Source organism: Ciconia boyciana, chromosome 6, assembly GCF_034638445.1.
Source record: "Ciconia boyciana chromosome 6, ASM3463844v1, whole genome shotgun sequence".
Taxonomy (NCBI): Eukaryota; Metazoa; Chordata; class Aves; order Ciconiiformes; family Ciconiidae; genus Ciconia; species Ciconia boyciana.
This window is the reverse complement of record NC_132939.1, coordinates 16,810,369-16,828,758: the sequence shown is the minus strand read 5'-3', so window position 1 is coordinate 16,828,758 and position 18,390 is coordinate 16,810,369. Positions and strand designations below refer to the sequence as shown.

At 39.3% G+C, this 18,390-nt stretch overlaps 1 protein-coding gene across 1 annotated transcript in view; it reads left to right on the top strand.

Annotated features, from left to right (window-relative positions):
* Positions 1-18,390, top strand: part of SERGEF (secretion regulating guanine nucleotide exchange factor) — a 161,957-nt gene that overhangs the window by 27,293 nt on the left and 116,274 nt on the right. Inside the window, 1 exon segment of the mRNA XM_072864383.1 lies at positions 10,457-10,617. Within this exon segment, the coding sequence (XP_072720484.1) occupies positions 10,457-10,617 (161 nt within the window).

Below are 18,390 nucleotides of genomic sequence, written 5' to 3'. Positions count from 1 at the left end.
GTATTCTGTGAAGCATACATGGGAGCATACTGCTTCTTTCTATCAACATCATAATGTCAGGGAAAAGAAGGCCATGAAGAGCCAGTTCTTATCTTCATTGTTGTTCCCTTCTTACTCCTAATGAGAAAAGTTCTCTTATTTTTCCCCTCTCTCACTTTCAAATCTAAACCCCTCTTATTAACAGGCAGCATAACACATCAATTATATTACATTACAATTACATTACAACCCTGTTCATGTACATACTTAGGTAATCCTTAAACATAGATGTGCTGGCATTGCAAGCAAATACAGATGCTATAGCTATACAGAGGTGGTTGTGGACAGCTATTGCTTCATTTGGTAAACATCAGAAATAAATCTCACTAGTATAATTCCCTTCTTGCAGGGAATTTCATATTTCTTTACAGGAGGGACTTGCATTGCATTCATTGTATTTACATAGGTAGTAACATTTCTAAAATGTTTCTAAGTTTTTAGACTTCCAGATCTAAACTTCTGCCTCGTGCTCTGTGTCTTGTAGCTCTGAAATGCTGAAAACATCTCACAGTTTCTTAATGTGTGAATTCCAATGAGTTAGAGGTTGAGCTGGAACAAGAAGGCAGGAGTCAAAGGGAACTCTGCTAGCAGGATAGCACACTCATGTAGATGATGGATTTTTTTCAGGGCATAAATGGCATTTAGATACTTTCACCATTATGCAGCTATTTACACCTTTTGTCCTCTCTCTCCCTGCAGTCTCCTTGATGTTAAGCATCTTGCCCATCCATAGTCTGAGGTGGAATCTTGCGGTTCCTGGCCCCCCCCCACGGGGGTAGGGAAAAATGGGAATAATATTCCAGAGGGAATACATCACCTTATTGCTCATTATTCATCTCTTGACTTCAAAGGGCATGAATTTTCCTTACCATCCTCTTTTAGACTGTTTTGTTCCTCCTGTCACTGAGAATCCTACAGTTACAGCTGCTTGTTATTTGAGGTGAACAGCCTACTCTGTCTTAGTCAATTGTAGTTGCTGTTCTAATGGTTCTGACTCGGAACAAGTGGGGTGATCTCCTGGGAGGCTCTGGAGGTGCCATTGTTGGTTTTGTGCTACTGTTCTGTTCTTTGTACTTTATTTCTTAAGAACAGCACAAAGTTAGGGTTGAACTCCATTGGATGTGGAACTTAGCTGCTTCTGGAGCTGTGGAGAAAGTTAAAGCCACTTAGCAAGTCCCAGGATTGGTCATCTAATGCTCTATTTTTATAATGCTTCCTATTTCTTTGTAGGTATTGTGACTCTTACTCTTCTGAGGCTTGTTATCTTGTGAAGTCTCTGTGCACAATGGTCTCTGAATATTTGTCCTTGGGAATGCGCCTTGTGGACAACAGCAAAAAAGCCCAGTTCTTCTTCAGCCTGCTGTTCCAGAGCATTTCTTGTGATATTTCTGTGTCTGTCTTTCTACAGCAAGCCCTTGAGTCTTTTGACAAGGCAAATATTAGCACTGGGAACTTAATTACCTTCACTTTCTTTACCTCTTGTAGACAGATGCCTGTTCCTTCTTAGATAGGCTCAGATGGCAATGGGATATTGAGAGTAGCAGGATCACTTGTATTCTCCAAATTAGGCAGATTCACAAATGTTTGCAAGATTGGAGCTATAGGTAATGCTTTTCATAAAATGATCTAGAAAACATGGATATATTGTAATTTGTAATCTTTGAGTAAGATTTTCTGTAGCACTGTACTGTGTTAAGTCTAATGAAATAAGACCTGGACCTTGCTTCAAAGGGGATAAATGCCTAAGCAGTCAGTTTACAAAGAGGAAGGAAATAAGAAACAAGAAAATAATTGTGAACAAATAAAAGCATATGCCTTGTGTTATAATAGTTGAAGGGTGTTGCTTTTTCAAAATGGTGTCCAGTAAGAATTGAATAAGTGCTTAGAAAGAAGTATCTATTCAGTTTTCTGGGGAATATTAGAGGAAGAGATGCTGAACTGCAGAAGAAAGGAAATTCCAGGTTAGGGAGGCCTATATGGAAGAAAGCATATAACAGTGCAGAAGGGCATGGAGATATAAATATAGAAAGTCGGTAAAAGTGTATGACTCATACTGCTGTAGTAGCATAGTGCAGAATTTATTTGCAGAAGTACAGAACAAAATCCCTATGGTATACTATGATGCATTTACAGATAGTCTTCCATAGCTGGTTAATGTTTTATGCATCCTGCTTTTTTAGAGGCATCACTAAACTGTGCTTTGATTCCCTCCCCCCCCACCCCCCCTTCTTTTTGTTAGGACTTTGTTTTACATGAAGAGTTAAGTCCTCTATTGCACCTTGAATGCAGCAGTTCGGTTTGCTGGGTAGAGATGAGTTAGATTTGTTTTTAATCATGTAACTAAATTTAGCCAGCAATCTGCATTTTAAGGCATTGCTATTAAAAGTCTAAAAGTGAGATATGTATTGTAGTTTGAATTTAAAATGAGCCAGAGGCACAGCTGGTGAGGCAGTCATGACTCTCTAATCATGAGTGTGGAGAGAAATGAGAAGGGAATTTTCTCATCTTGCAGGATGAATGCAAAGTGTGATAGGTGCTTTAATTTCTCCCCCTGCCTGCACCCCCCTTCCCTGGCTTTGTTTCATGATTGCATGGACTTCATGACCTCGCCCTCGCTTTTTCTTTTTTGAGCCAAGATCATATATCTGTTTGATATCAGCAGTATGAACACAACTTTACAAGCATTTAACTTCTTACATTTTAATTTTTCTTTCAGTTTATTCAGAGCTTTGTATGGACTTCCCAGTCTCTCCTCTAAAAGCAAAACAGCGTTTATCCTATCTAACACCCAAACCCAGAGGCAGGACTTCCAAGGTATCTGGAGAGTCTTGGAATTTGCCATACTCAAAAGTTATTTTTGTCCAGTCTTTCAAAGCAGTGAAGCATGCTATTAAGTATGTGAATAATCCCATTAACTGAATGTTCCCCATCTTGAGACGTAACTTGGTGTAACTATGGAAGCAAAAAAGAAAAAGCATACCTGTTTTTTAATGAATGAAAGTCAAGCTGTTTAGATGTTTAATGGTGTCGACAGTCCTGATAAAGATGGATCTGTTAGTAAAGTGCATGGTGAACTTAACTTGCAGTTTCATGTGACATGCTATCTCTAGCTTATCATACAGAATATTAAATTGACTTAATACAGCAATGCCTTTAGCAATATTTGCTGTTGCCAAGCTCCCATTTCCCAAGGCTGTTTTTCAGCCAGATCAATTCCTTGGCTTGGTTTACCTTCCCTGTCAGAAGTAGTTCAGGCACAATGATGGCTGGTGGTCTACGGGGGAGAGCAACTATTTGGGTCCAAAGTTTCTCAAGCTGTCTTGGTGTAAACTGTTGCCTAAGGAGTTCTCAGTCTGTGCTTTGAACCTTTTAGTCTGTGCTAAAAGGCTGCCACAGTCCCCGTGCCTTCTCTTTGAGAGTTTCCCACATCCTCATAGCTTTACCTGCCTAGCTGAGTATTTTCCATTACATCGCATTATCACAGGAGTCACTGGATGTTTGATGTTTTGATATCTCCAGGAGGCTCTGGATGATGGAGACTGGATGAAAGGAGACTGGATGATGTTCCCTATCTGTTTACATTAATGCCATGCAGCAGAGTTCCTCCTGGTTGGATGAATTTTCTTTCATGATGCATAATTGTCTTCTAGGTTGATTTCTTAAATTTTCTCTTTATTTTTGTTCGTGGTTCATTGTGTGGTGAGTTGTTTTTGGTTTGGTTTTTTTTTTTAGCAATAGGAATGTGTCACAGTGAGAAGCCAATTGTTTGCTGGATCATAGCTGAGCCACTGATTCCAGTGGTGTGAAATCCCTTAGGTGTCTTGTTGGTTTGTCTTGCACACATGCTTGTGATTAAATTGGTCACCAGATTTGGGGATATCTGATGTAGCTCAAAATGACAGAAATTTTTGGCCCACTTGAAGAGTATATGAGTTTTAACTGACAAATCTGTAGCTATTGCGGGAGGACTGGTGATACCATTATGTTTCTCTTCCTGGGTCACTTATGGCCTTTTGTTGTGGGTTTAAACCTGTTTATAGGGTGCTTGGAAACGCTTGTGAACTGCAGCATATTGAGTAGATGCTCTGTGGACTATTCTGAACTAGATATGTATTGCAACCTGTGACTGCAGAAGGCTGAAAATGGCAACTGAAATGATCTCTAATTTTCTATTGCTGACATCCCTGAAACGCTTTTGCTGTTTTGTCTGAATTTTCCTGAAGAGGCATGACCTCAATACTATGCATAGATTTGTGGTTTAGTGATACATTTTTAATAGCTATTATAAATGAATATGGACAAAAAAATCAGGAGCATGACCTATTATATAAAGATGCAGAAGTCTGTAAGAAGGTCATAGAAAGAAGATTTGTTAAGAGATGTGGGCAGCTCTGGTACACTGAACTCCCATGTAACAGGATGAAGGGGCTATTTAAACCTTTGTCAGAGCAGATAATCCTGCTTTGTACTGAAACCATGCACAGGTACAGATGTTAGACTGTAGGTATGGTAGTGATGCCAGGTTTCCAGCTGCTGAATTAAAGCTGTCTTCAGCCAAGAAGGAGTTAGGGATGGATGGATGAACATTTTCCTGTAAGGTTGCCCTGCACAGAGGCTGTTTCTAGGTAGATGACGAAGTTTCTCAGAATGGTTGAAGGACATTAGTGATTTTCCTGAAGGACAGCAGAGATTTGTAGTTGTGGGAGAGGTGTTGGTTTGCCCACTGTGGGGCAGGGAGGAGGCAGAGGCAGCCTCCTAATGTCAATTTTTAATACCTGCTCCTGTGAATTTCATGTGAAAGGAAGCATTAGGAATTTTCTGTAGAACCTCCCATTTCGAGTCCGAATGAGATTAAGCATTCGGAGTGAATATTGAGATTTCATTTGAAAAGTAGTTGTTAATGCAACCATGAATTGAGATAACCTAGATGAACTCTTTCATCTAGTATTTATGAAAGGATAGTACAAAGCTTTCCTGGATACCGAATAGAGACTTCAAGGAGATAACAGTAGTGCAATGATGATATCAATTTTCCTGTTTTAAGATAATATAATGATGAATCTGAATCTAGTGAAAATAAGTAAATTTTAATGTTCCTATTTGTCTGTTGTGTTTTACTGAGAAACCGACCTTTTTTTTAAAATGAAAATGATTTTTTTTTAGATTGCTAATTGTCTCCAAATACTTATGTAGCTGAGCAGAGTCATTAGGAAACTGCTAAAAGGGAAAAATGACATGCCCTACAGCCTCAGCAGCACAATAAAGCAGCACAGTAAGAGCTACAGTGTCAGGCAGGAAGCGGCTAGAAGTGCTTTATGCAATGTTGCTGGATTTGCAATACTCTGAAGGTTGTGAACTTGTAATTTTGAGGCCATGCTCAACTGTCTGTGCTTAAGGACATAGCATAGGGACAGAAGGATGACATGAAGAAAATGCAGAGGAGCCTTTCTGATAGTGGAGTGCTAGTGTAGTGCTGCAAGCACTTTAATGTGCACATACCTTCATCCATATTCTGTGAGGGACGTGAGCATGTGTTTCAGATGATTTGCTGCTGTATGTATACTGATGCAGACTGCTGTGCTTACAGTTCAAAGAGCCAGGAGGTAACTAGATCTGTATGACCATGTAGAATCTCAGATGATGTAGCATACTGTTGTATGTACTGTTTGCTTAAGGGGCTGTTGGGAAGCTTTTCTTAAAAATCTTCTGACCTCTGTCCTTTTCTTCTAGCTCTCTGAACTCCTGTACTACATGTTTCATTCAAGTTGTACACTGGAATGACACAGGATGCATGAATTATATCTATTACTCCTTAATTCCAAATGGTGTTAAACCTTCTGGCCTTTATTTGATGTAGAATTTGCCTACTGAAAAAAGGAACAGTTGCAATGAAGTCATCTGGGACAATGTGGATGTTCACAGTTGAGGAGTTGAAGTGCCTTTTGGAATTGGAGCCTCTGTCCCCAGAACATGTCAAGATCAAGGTCTTGGGGAAGCATTGTTAGTATCTTAGAAGAACTGGAAAAGCTTTCCAACGTTGTATGCTTCTTTCTTTCACACAAGTTGTAGAAATAACTCTTGCATTTTGTGCCCTCTTACTGTATAAAGTCTGGTATGAAATATCTCATTTTCTGATGCATCAGCCACTTCCATGGTTGATGTACTCTGTCCAGTTGACTCATCATTGTGTATGTTTTCTTGACTTCTAATTAAAATCTGTTCTATTCTAATATTAGACCAACACTCCTTGTTATATCACCCTTCATTCTTAAGTAATTCATCCTGCAACCTCCTTACTCTGTATGACTAATGTCTTTTCTCAAATATTCTTAGAACATTTTAAAATACCATCTATATTATAAGCAGCACAGCACCAATATCTCTCATTACAATTGCTTAATGCTTTCTGTCATAACTCAGTGCTTTCTTTTGCTTAGGATTTTGACAAGACTTTAACCTTTTGGTTGGAATTTTCCATGCATTGGTGTTTGCTTCAGCCTGAAATTTCCACTTGAGACTGATTTTTTTCTTTTCTTTTTTTTTTTTGTTTCCTGAAAATATAATCAGTATTTCATAGAGAAGATGCTTCTAAATAATCTTCTGTTAAGTTTTCTCACAGAAAAGACAGATTTAATTTTTTTAAAAGGTTCTGTAGGCAGATGTGTTCAGCTGAAAATTAGGAATGATTGACCATTAGTAGGAGACTGAGCACGGGAAGAGGAATGCTTACCAAACAGGAGCAAGTCTAGGGCGTGAATTTCTGCCCATTATAAGTGAGAACTGAGTTGATGAGCACTGAGAAGGAACTGGTTGCTTACCTAATCTTTGGGCATTCAAGAAGTTATTCCTAAAACCAAAAAAATAATTTGTCTGGCTTCAATTTTTTTTTAATGGATTTTTTCCATGTTTGCCTACCAATAACCACCTGAAACTTGTTTCCCTTATAGTGGCAAAAAGGAAAAAGTTATTTACAGTTATTTCTGTTTGTAAACAGAAACAGTTTATATTCTCCTAAAGGCCCTGTTTGGTTTTGCATGTGTAAGTAATTCTGTGCTTTCTTGTCCAGTGAAAGAAAATTGAATCTGTGGATGGAAGGTGTTTTGTTGTAGCTAAGCATTATTGTGTCTGGTTTTAATTCTTCAAATGTGCTTGCATTCTTCAGTTCCACTGAATTTACTGAAATAATATGCAATAATAGAGATGAGCATACTTCAAAGCCTTCATAAGGCTTAATAAATCCACTGGGATCATACTGTTTCCAGTTCTATTACTTCCATTTCAACTTTGTGTTACTGTTGAAATTTCAACGTAGGGCCTCCAAAACTGATCCAATGACAGAATTGCAAACTTTAAGGAGACCAATACCCACAGTGTAGTAGAAAAAAAGAGCAAACTTGTTTAGACCCTAGCATATGGAAAAGATACTAGGTAGTGGAGAGAGGGTCTCTTTCCAGTCATTCATAAAGACACAATAAGCAGCTGATGGCAACTGTAGTTAGACAAATTAATCCTGTTGAAAAAGGGGGTAGTTTCTGAAAAGTAAAAACAGTTAAAACATGGAGGCAGCAGCTTGGGGCAGATGATGGACTCGCTAGCCCTTAATTTGTAAGGGGAAATTACGTATGCATTTTAGCTTGACTTCAGAGTAGGTAGTCGTGGTGTTTTGCTCTCACCTTGCAGTCGGGGAAGCTGTCGACCACTGCACTTCTCTCCACCTTTCAGCCCCACCTTCCCCCACAGGCAGAGGGGAACAGAATTGCTTGCTTTGCACAGAATTTGCTCTAGCAGCTCATCATCAAGATGGTGATCCTGTCAGCTGCTCCCTGGTTTCTGCTGGTCATTGGCAGGGCAGGAAAATTATTTTCTCGGTGATTAACTGGTCAGGTGTGTGTTGGGATTTTAGACTGCCTTCATCTGAATCCAGATACCAGCATACTTGAGACAAGGTGGAGCAGTACCCTGATGTGATGATGCAAAGGATATTTTTTGTTATACGAGTGGCTGGCATTTCTCATTCGTGTCTGGGTCCAGACAGCACCAGATTTGGTTGGGGAAAGAATTTTTTTCCCCAAAAGTCAGACTTGAAAGGAACTTCTGCTGCCCCTGTGTACAGGGTAGTGCTATAGACTGCGTATGAGGATCTAGGTCTGTATTATCAAATACATTGCTTGCCTTTCCAGAGGCCTTGTGGGTTGCTGACATTCTTGCCTGTGGCACTTGATGCTTTTGGCTTCTGAGAGTTGAAATGCTTTAATTAAACTATGGTCCTTGGGATCAGTACAGCAATGTCTGGGTAGCGCTTGAGAATCTGTGATATATTAGTGATCTAACTAGATGTTACAGACATTCTTTCTGGCTTTGAATCTCATAAAACTCAGCTTCAGTTCCTGTAGTTGGTACAAAATAGAGTAGGCTGCCTGTCCTTTTCCAGTCCACTAATAAGGTTCTGGGTAGGTGCAGTATCCCGGTCTGATGTAAAAGCCCGAAGCTTAGTCTACATTTAAATTTGCCATGTAACATACTGATGTAGGAGACTTCTCACAACACTTTTGTAGCTGCAGATGTTTTTAGCAGAGATCTATACAAATTGCAAAGTAAATATATTGCCTCCAGAACATGCATCTTTTTTAAACTGCAAACTGTTTTCCTAATCTCTGTAAGGTATACTGGTAGTTCTCTTAATGAAACTTGTTTTAATGCTTTAACCTAAAAAATGAAGCTACTATATTGAAAGATCTCACTTGTATCAAAAGTAGTATGTAGCTGGCTTCAACTTTTCCCTGAACTGCTAGGAAGCTCCAAAGGAAGAAAATATTTGTGCCCTTGAAAGAAAAGGACAACTAATTTTATCACTTAATTATTTCAGAGGAAGTGTTATAATTGAACTGAGAAAATGCATCTGAAAAACTGTTGCAAAGATTGAAGTAAAAGATACCACTGCTAGCAGATTTCCAAGGAAAATACATATACTTCTTGTCCGTTTAAATATACGAAGTTAGAGGTTTCCAATTTATTTATGAGATACATTATCAGCTTAAACTCCACAAACCAGCAGTGCTCACCTGTGTCCCCTTCAAGACAGTTTAGCAGCACCCAAAGGAAAAGGGAGGTGTTCAGGTTTCCGAAGGTTTGTGTTATGGCATGTGTTAAGAAAATCCTCAATTGCCATCTTTGGGTGGTGTGACCCAGAGTCCCTGCTCCCGACCCCTCTGTGGAATATGTCTGTACTGAATGACAAGGGGAGAAGTGTGTGTGTCGAAGCTGACTTGCTTGACTTGGTCGTTTTTTCCTCAAATGTGTATAATTTGGCTTATGATTTGATGACTTGAGTTCAATTCTGGAGAGGAGTTTGAGGCTTGGCTGATGTGTGTATGTAACTCAAGGTCATTGCAGGCTTCCTTCTAGGCTGGAATGTGGGTTGCTGCTTCTAGACAAAACTGAGTTGAGAACATACTGTTTATGCTGTGTGTATATAACTTTTTTTTATTAGAAGCCCAGAAGGGACAGCTTTTCATGACTTACCTGCAGAGATCTAGTTAGTTCATTAAGAAAATAAAGCTATCACTTAGTATGATTGTGTTTTGCTTTGGATGTTTGGTGGTTTGTTTGGGTTTGTTTGTGGTGTTTGGTTTTTTTTTTTAATATTGGGGACTGAAGGTAAAAAGAATTGCTTTATGGATGTTACCCATACTGGAGAATGGACTTTTGGATGTCAGTCCCACAGCAGTGAACCTGGTATAATATGTGGAGAGAAGGGTGATCCATATAGTGCTGATTTAATTTAATTTAAAGTTATCTTTCCTTGGCCAACGTGTGATTCCTGTGAAAACAAACTGGTGCGTTTCCAATGCTTAATGACAGCTGTGGTGGTGTTCCTGACTAACCAATTGCTGTCCTGAGGGCTGTTACTCTGCTAACAGAAGTTGTGACAGAAGGTAACTTCTATCAGGAATACTTAAACTGTATGTTAAATACAGGACATATGATGGATGCCTCTATGGCAAAGACTGGGAATAGAGAAGAATCTTTTATATTTCAGACTAAGCTTTTTTGTGTGTGCTTCTGTTAAGCTACACAGATATCCTTTGTATAACCAAAGCGTATATATTGTTTGCAGAATGTCCAGGTTATGCAGCTTTACTGACATGGTTTCGTTTATAGCTCAGGCCACCCCACAGATCTTATTCTGCTAGAAAACAAGTTAATGAAGTTTGAGTAACTGCATAGAAGTACATAATAATATGTCTTTAGATAGTTTTTAATATTTTTTTTCTTCTGCTCCTAGAAGTAAGTTTTCACTAGGTTTTTGAAGCTTTAGATAAGATGCATTAAGAAGTGGTGTTCTCATTTTGAATTGATATCCCGATGTTCCAGGAACCTAGTGAATAAGTAATCTTGAAATGTGTTTCATGTTTAGAAACTGGGAAAGTATTCACCTGGGGCAGAGTGGACTATGGGCAACTTGGAAGGCACGCAGTGGTTCCTGATGGGCAGGAGGAGTGCATTGCATCTGAACAATGCTTGGAGCTGTTGTGTAACATCCCTGTTTCAGTGCCTTGCCTAAATGGAGCATCTCAGGTAAAGAAGAAAATCACCATTTTTTCCCAGTTTGTGTTTTTTGTTTGTTTGTTTGTTTTTATTAAAATAATCAGAACAATTTCCTAATAGAACCTTTTCAAATGCTTCAGCACAAGGCCTTGCAGCTCTTCCTGGAAGCTCAGAAGTTAATATGATTCAATTATTTCAAATTTCTTAAAAGGCTTTTGCATTCAGAAACTGATTTTTTCCTTGGTGGAACCAGAGTTACTATTAACAGAAGATGCTAAGTTCTCTCAGATATCAATGTGTGCAGAAGATAGTTGCACCTGCAGTACAGCCTAGCAGATGAGCTGGGACCCTGCCCAGTTGCAGCGCTACTTTTGTCTGAAACCCTCTGTAACAGTTTAGCCAATGGCCTTTCTCTAGCTGATTAATAATACTGCAGCTTCTAGAATATTCCTCTACCTTATAACAACCTTGAGTGATATTGGAGGCTTTCTTTTCATATGGCTGATTTGATACAAAATGATTTATCCTCAAGCATAAAGTTGATCAGAAACAAAACTTTACTCAAGTTGTTTGCTGTAGTCTGACACAACATGCAACCTGTACTGCTCACAAGCCATTTTCTTGGCATTTTAGTGGCTGAGAGGCAGCATATGGCAATTGGCCTGTTGGCAGGCAAGGTGCAGGTCCCAACTGGGCAGATAACCCAGTCAAAAGGTTTGCATCTCCCTGTGGGGTAGCTGGCAGTCAAAATGCAAAGGGTAAGTACAGGTTGATAGCTTCAGCTGCAATGTACGTACTGCAGCTCCGCCTCCTGGTAGTCTCCCATGGTGAGGCTTTGGTTAGAAGAGTCAGCCTCTGCCCTTTCCCATCATCGGTGTTCTGTGAATGTCTGGACTCACAGGTGTGAAGTGGAGCTTCAGAGCCCAGGATGCTGCAGTAATGAATAATTTGTTTAGTCAGTGTTGACTGCACTGACTAAACAGCTTTCTTACCCCTTTTTGAGATGGGTGTCCCTGCTTTTGTCAGTAGATAGCTATAGAGAACACCATTGTTGAATCTGTTTCGCACTGTTTTTCATTTGTGCTTTGGGCCATGCCTCAAGTATGTACTTCTGTCGTTTCTCATACAATACAAAGCCAAGGCAGCCATAGCTTTTGCCCAGGGCAACTTAGGCTTGGCAGGATGAGTGATCCATGAAGGTGAAGGAAAGGGGCTCATTCACATACCTTCCTTGAAAAGGAAGAGAAAAACAATCCCATCTTCATTCTGCTGCCCTCAGCGCTGTTCCTCCTTATAGACCTATGAGAGACCTGATTTGAGTGATTAGCAATGGCAGTGTTCTGGAGCAGGCATCATTCTTTGCAGAGCTAACAGCATGAGGATGATTTAAGAAGAGCGTGATCAAGAGCTAGCATCATTTGTACCTTAAGAGGAGCTGTGTTGATGAGAAAAGGAAAAAGCAGATAATAAGAGCCTAAATTGCTTCATTTCAAGATTACAAAATAATGCCAGAGCTAGAATGTATAGTTAAAAATGCATTAAATTGCAGTATGTAGGTTAGGTAGAGTGTGAGCTGGTTTTTGTTTACACACAAGCTATCCCTTTTTCCATTTGTTGTAGTATGGAGATGATTTGATTTGAGAGCTGAATTAAAAGGAATATAGAGAAGATGAGTTCTTTTCCATGTTTACCTTGAATTAACAATTCCAGTTTGCATGTTTAATGCAGAGAGCCAGTTTAACAGTTGAGGATTACAACTAATGATTTTTATCCATGATCTATTTTTATAAATAATTTTTAATGATTCAACTGAATTTTTGGCAAAGTTGTGGTCTGCTGATTGGCTCTGCACTTCAGTTAATATTTTTAAAACCAAAATGGAGAAACTAATCTAGGGATTAGAGGACAGTATAAAAGGCACACTGGTTTACCTCAAGGACAGTGCAGTAGATTTAACCTCCTGTGCTGCTCCTTGTCTCCATGCCCATGGCTTACCTGCTTCCTCCAGCAAAGACCAGGGATTCTTCTTTCTTTGTGCTGAAATTGTTACAATGTCTGTGTCTGTCTACTACTCCAAAACCTGATTTTTGAAGAGTTGCGAGTGACCTATTCTATTGTGAGTTTGACTTCATCTGACAAACTCATTTGGAAGCATTGACCTTGAGAAATATGAGCACTTTTTTTTTCTTTGAAGTGAAACAATGGAAGAACAAAAGCCTGAGTTTTAGATAATTATCTACTAATCTGAGTATGTCTTCCTGGCACCTTTAAAAGAACGTGTGGACATCAGATTCCTGGAGTCTCATGTGTTTAAACTTTTTGAATTATGCAACTGCAGGTCTATTTATTATTTCCTTCTCAGTGCTTTGGTGCATAACCACCACGGAGTAGGATGAGGCACTGAAAAGAAACTTCAGGCTGTAGCCGAAGCCAGTTGTGCGAGACTTTATGCATGCAGTGCTCTTGTGTTGTGGGGCGTCCTTGATTGAACCTCTTCAGAACATCTGACTCATCTGCTGCCTGACGTGCATTCATATCCACCGCTCTTCAGATGAAAGGACGATTAAATACAAATAGCCTGAAATATGATGAGCCTCTGTATTTAGCAAATGCTACAAAGACCTGGTTTAATGTTTCCTCCTTGTCAAAATGCTTTTCCAGTCCGTTTGATATTTTTGGTTTTAATAGCTATCGTTTTACTGTTTGTGGTATGTTCAGCATGTCATTCACATTGCAGCAAACATTTGCTGCAGCAATAAACAAGTGAGAAGTCATTGTGCAGTGCTGAATGTTTCTTGCTTAACTGGATGGAAGGAAGGGCTATAGTCATTTTGGATATGCAGCACTGTTCACACGGAGCCATGTTTTCATCATACCCTTTCTCTAATGAAAGCAAGCTATGCTAGATTACAGTTTTCTGAGAAGAGAGATCTGAAATTTCAGTTAAGAAATTAAAAAAAAATTCTGTGTCACACTGTCACATTTGGGTATGTGTTTTCTTGGGCTTAATTCCCTCCTCAGTTTTATCATCATCCAACTTAAATCTTGATGGTGAATGTAGAGGCCACTTGTGTCAGGGAGTGAAAATAGCCGATGGACTTGTGGCAACCTGTACCTGCTGTGTTTGTCCTGATCCTACTGTGGTCCATAATTCCAGTGTGTACATTCGTCCCAGTGTGTGTACGTTCATCCTGTGCAATACAGATTGGTTTGGATCCTTCGTATGGTTCCTTTCTTCAGGGAATGCCATCATGAATACACACATCTCATGGCCCTTTGCAGTCAAAGTTTATTGCCACTCTTTTCAGTGGCAATTGCAGTAATGTGTCATTTTTGTTTAACTATTTGAAAGATGGCTTTGTTTTTAGTATATTCTTGTTTTTTTCCTTTTTTCCCTCCATTCATGTTGCAAAATATTAAGCATCTACCTACAAGACGATTCTAAGATATCTGCTATGATGATAATTAATTGGTTGATTATTATATGACTAGGTTAATGTATAAGCATTGTTATTACCTTAACATATAGACACAATAATATTGAAAATGGAACCTTTTGGTTATACAAAAAATGACAACTGTTTTTGTATTTTTTGACTTCTCAGTGAAAATTGTTAGAGGCCTCTCTGAGTAAAGCTGTAGTTGAGGCTTTAAAGTGTATTAAATGACCTGATAGTGTTACATATACATCATCTCTGTGCTGTGTGCATGGCTTTTGTATGCTTAGTTGTTTGACTTGGTACTGTAAATATTTGTGGCTATGTTCTTTATGGTCAAATGGTCAAAACAAGAGGTTTATATTTTTGTGGGAGAGAAACAACAAATTGAACTTTCCTAAACCAGATTTTACTGCTCAGAGTTTGAGAATATATGTGTAGTAACTCATCCAATAAGATACTTAAAAAAAAAACAAACCACTTTGGGTGTTAGGGAAGGAGGTAAATGCAGAAAAGTCTGCAAAGAAACAGATGTGGGCCCTGGAAAAATTCATAGTAAAAAGTGATTCTTACTTTGCAATACTTACAGCTAATAATGAAAACAAGCAGGGGATGGGAGTCAAAATAGAGAAATGACATGACTTCAGGTGCAACAGCAAGTCAGCTGGAAAGCTGAGAAGAGAACCTAGGTGCTACATATTCCACTCCAGCCCTTTACTCATTAAGCTTTCTCTTGTGATATCACTAGAAGGGAAAGTTAGTTGATATCTGCATGCTCCAGACGGGTCAGATTACTACTTGTGTTATGTTTCAGTTAGTGTATGTTGCTTTCCCTGGATGTTTGTTTAATACTGTTAGATCTGTCCATCTAGTGATTCTTCATCAGCAGAGACCCTCACAGAAGGAGAGGTAAAGGCCAGCTTATCTTTTACTGAAGGGTTTGTGAGGTCCTTCTGGACCAATTAATTAAATTATCCTCATTCTTAAGTTGAAGTGATGTGGAGTTTCTCACTTGGTAAGCAAGTAGTGCAGTGGTGGGGGTGTTTTTTGTCATGAATTGTTGTCTTTTACAAGTTGGTCTTGATCTATGTCCTTTGAGAAATGGCATTGTTGAATTTTCCTTGATTGGTGCAGGTTGGTTTTGTTACGATGTTTTAGAGATGTAGTGATAAAAATGGTAATGTAGAGATGGTCCCTTTAATATTCTTGCAAGAGTGGAAATCAAGTTCTTGGCTTATCAATTCATTTTAAGTGACAATAACGGAAAATAAAGGCTATGGAGAAGTGGGTTCTGAGTGCAACTCACTGTGCAAATGAAAAGTTGCAATTAAGGATGAAAATAAAGACCAAATTGTTGAAATTATCATTAGGGGGAAAAAACCCAAACAGGATGCATCAAAAGAATGAAACTGCAGTCTGCATATGAAGTACAAAGTCTGTGTTAGATTAGGTGTGTTTGTGTGATCTGCATGCCCTGTGTAGGAGAATGTGTTATTCTCCTACAGAGGGCATGTAAGAGAACATGCCCTGTATAGGAGAACAACACTAACCTTGGCAACACTGCAAGAAGATTGAGAGGAGTTTACAGTTGTATCACAGGAAATGAGGAAACAGGATTTACTTCTTAGGTCAATTGGTGCTCCCTGTCATTCTAGCAGGAAATTGAGAGCAGTATCAAACTGCTGAAATTCAAATGCAACTTTTTGGCTAGGTAGCCATCCCATTTATTCTGTGCTTTTCTTATCCCATTAAGACATGACAGTGGTTTGTAAAGAATATCTTATGGCCTTGGTAGAGAGACATTTAACACTCATAGCAAAGTCATTTCTGGAAGTTAGGGATACCAGTGTGTTAGGCAACGGAGGTTACTCTGGAAATATTAGTTTGCTCCATGAAAACTGTAACCTAGTTGCAATTTTACCGTAAATAATTTGGTGAAGTGAAGTGAAGCTACTTAACAGTAGGTGACAGGATGAGGAGCTTTGCTTTCCTCTTCTGCTTGTGGTTAGAAGCCCAGCCTAGATCACCAACTCTAGGTGTGTAATTTTTGGAAAGCAAAGAGGAGATGATAATTGTTCCCAGCACCATGCTTCCCATCACCTGTACCAATTTCTCTGCAATTAGCATTGCAGAAAGGGAGATGGGAAATCAAATTCACACCAAGCGAATGGCAAAGGAGAACTCCTGCACTGCCTTTGTATGCCAGAGAGCATATGCTGTGTGAGGACAAACTAGAGATTTTCCAATTGTCGTTTTTGCAGATGAGTGTTGGTTTAAAATGACCAAAATTGCTCTGTTGGGGTTGTCCTGTAGCACTGAGGTGGCAGCCTGCTGCTTTGTAATCTGTGTTGGAGACCGTGAGGGGTTGATTTGCCTACAGTTTGGGGTGAAGTAGGGGAGGACTGACATGGGATCAAATCAAGAGTTGGAGACTCACCCAGCATGTGATGACTGAGGTGTTACAAATGTGAGTGTGGGCGAAGCCTTAATCTTCATAATTCATAAATTAATTTTCCATTTGCTAGCGTGTTGCAGTTAGAATTCCAAATGAATACCTCACTTGGAGGTATCAGGGAAATGGAAAGAGACTAAAACTACTTGCAGCAGTAGCCATGGCTTGTGCAGACGTGCATGAGCTGTCAGTAGTGTAGTCCTAACAATGAGACCAAATTGGCAGCTGTATTTAATGAGCCTATTAGTAGCAAAATGACTAATCTTAGTTATCTTGTTTGTAACTCTGACCTGCATATGCTCATACTATACTCCTTAAATTAAAAATACTGACTGGGTCCCATCCTTCTGCATGGATTGTTCTAATAACAGTGCACCATGACTGCATCTCACTCTGAGCTCAGAGACAACTTGAGACCCAGCTCGTTGCTCCTCTGAAGTATTTCTTTGCACCAACAAAAGCCATGAGCCTTCACCAGTGCCATTCACATGCATGATGCAGTTAATACCTGCTAACCAACCATGGGGAGTGCTGTAAAATTGCTTAAAAAATGCACTTGGTGTTAAGACAAAGCCTCTGTGAGCAGCAACCTTGGGAGGTGACAACTGTTAGTGCAGAAATCCAGTTCTGCCTCACTGGTTCTGACATTGGTTCAGTTGCTTTGTTCATCCATGAAGACCCTAAACAGAAAAGTTTCAGTGTAAAAAGTATCCATCCTAGTTTGAGGTGAGTCAGGTCTAACCCAGAGTATGTGCATGTACATGTTCCAAATCCAAGTGAAAATATGGTTTGAAGCAAGAGTTTGGTGGAAAAGGCCCTAAAGCATGCAGTTTTTCATTCTCAATTTGTCATTAGAACTGTTACAGAGAAGGGATTAACAAATCAATGTAGGCTAAAACGAGAGAAAATCAATAAGAAGCTGTAGTGAACTGGAACAAAGCTATCAATTTAGTGTGTTCTCTGCAAAGAAATCTCATCCATACCTCCTTTTGTGGATGGAAAAATAATGCAAAAATGATGATTTGGGGTTAGATTAAGTCTGTCTTACCTGCCTGACCCCACAACTTTACGTCAAGAAACTTCTGGTGTAAATGCTACTTATGTTCTTAGGTTTCTTTTTTCTGTTGTGTTGATGAATTTTATTGGCTGGTTCTGTAACAGTGGAATCATTTAAAAAAAAAAAGGGGTGGGGGTGGGGAGAAAAATAGTCAAGGAGCAATATATCATTTAAGTTACCCTCATAGGAATTTGATGGAACACTCTCTTTAATTGTTTACTTTTTTGTATTGGTAGAAGTGACTTCATTAGTTCTTAACTGTTTTTCTGTCTCCTTTTCTTAAGAAGAGTATTACTTCTGAAAAGTTACTCCTTAATAGATAGTATGCGTTATATAGCTGGAAAATATGCTGGGTTACTGGGTAGTGTATTACAGATAAATGAGATGGGAGAGATCTTAGTGGTTCCAACTCTACCTGTTTATTGAGTTGTTCCATTGGTCCTGTCAAACTCACTTGTCACTGTGCGGCCATAAACTTACCGAGGCAGTGCTGTTCTGGCCAGCACACAGACTGCTTCTCCCTGTTTTTAATTTAAGGATTTTGGATTTGGTTTGAACTTGGGTTATGCTTGTACTTCTACGCTGGTGATGGTGTTTGTTTTCATTTGTCTGATGTTTCCAGCTTTCACTTATCAGTGAGTCATTTAAGCTGTGAGCCGTGCCAGTCTTTCTGGCCTTTGTACTTATGTTGTAAGTCATTGTAAAGCTACTGTTCAACAAAAGATTCACAGAAGGGAGAAACTCATGTTTCTGCTGTGATGCTTAAAGTTGTTGATATGCCATGGCACACAGCAAGTTTCAAAGACTGGTTTACTGGGTAGCCTGCTAAATGACAGGTACCTGTTTGTCCTCCCGCC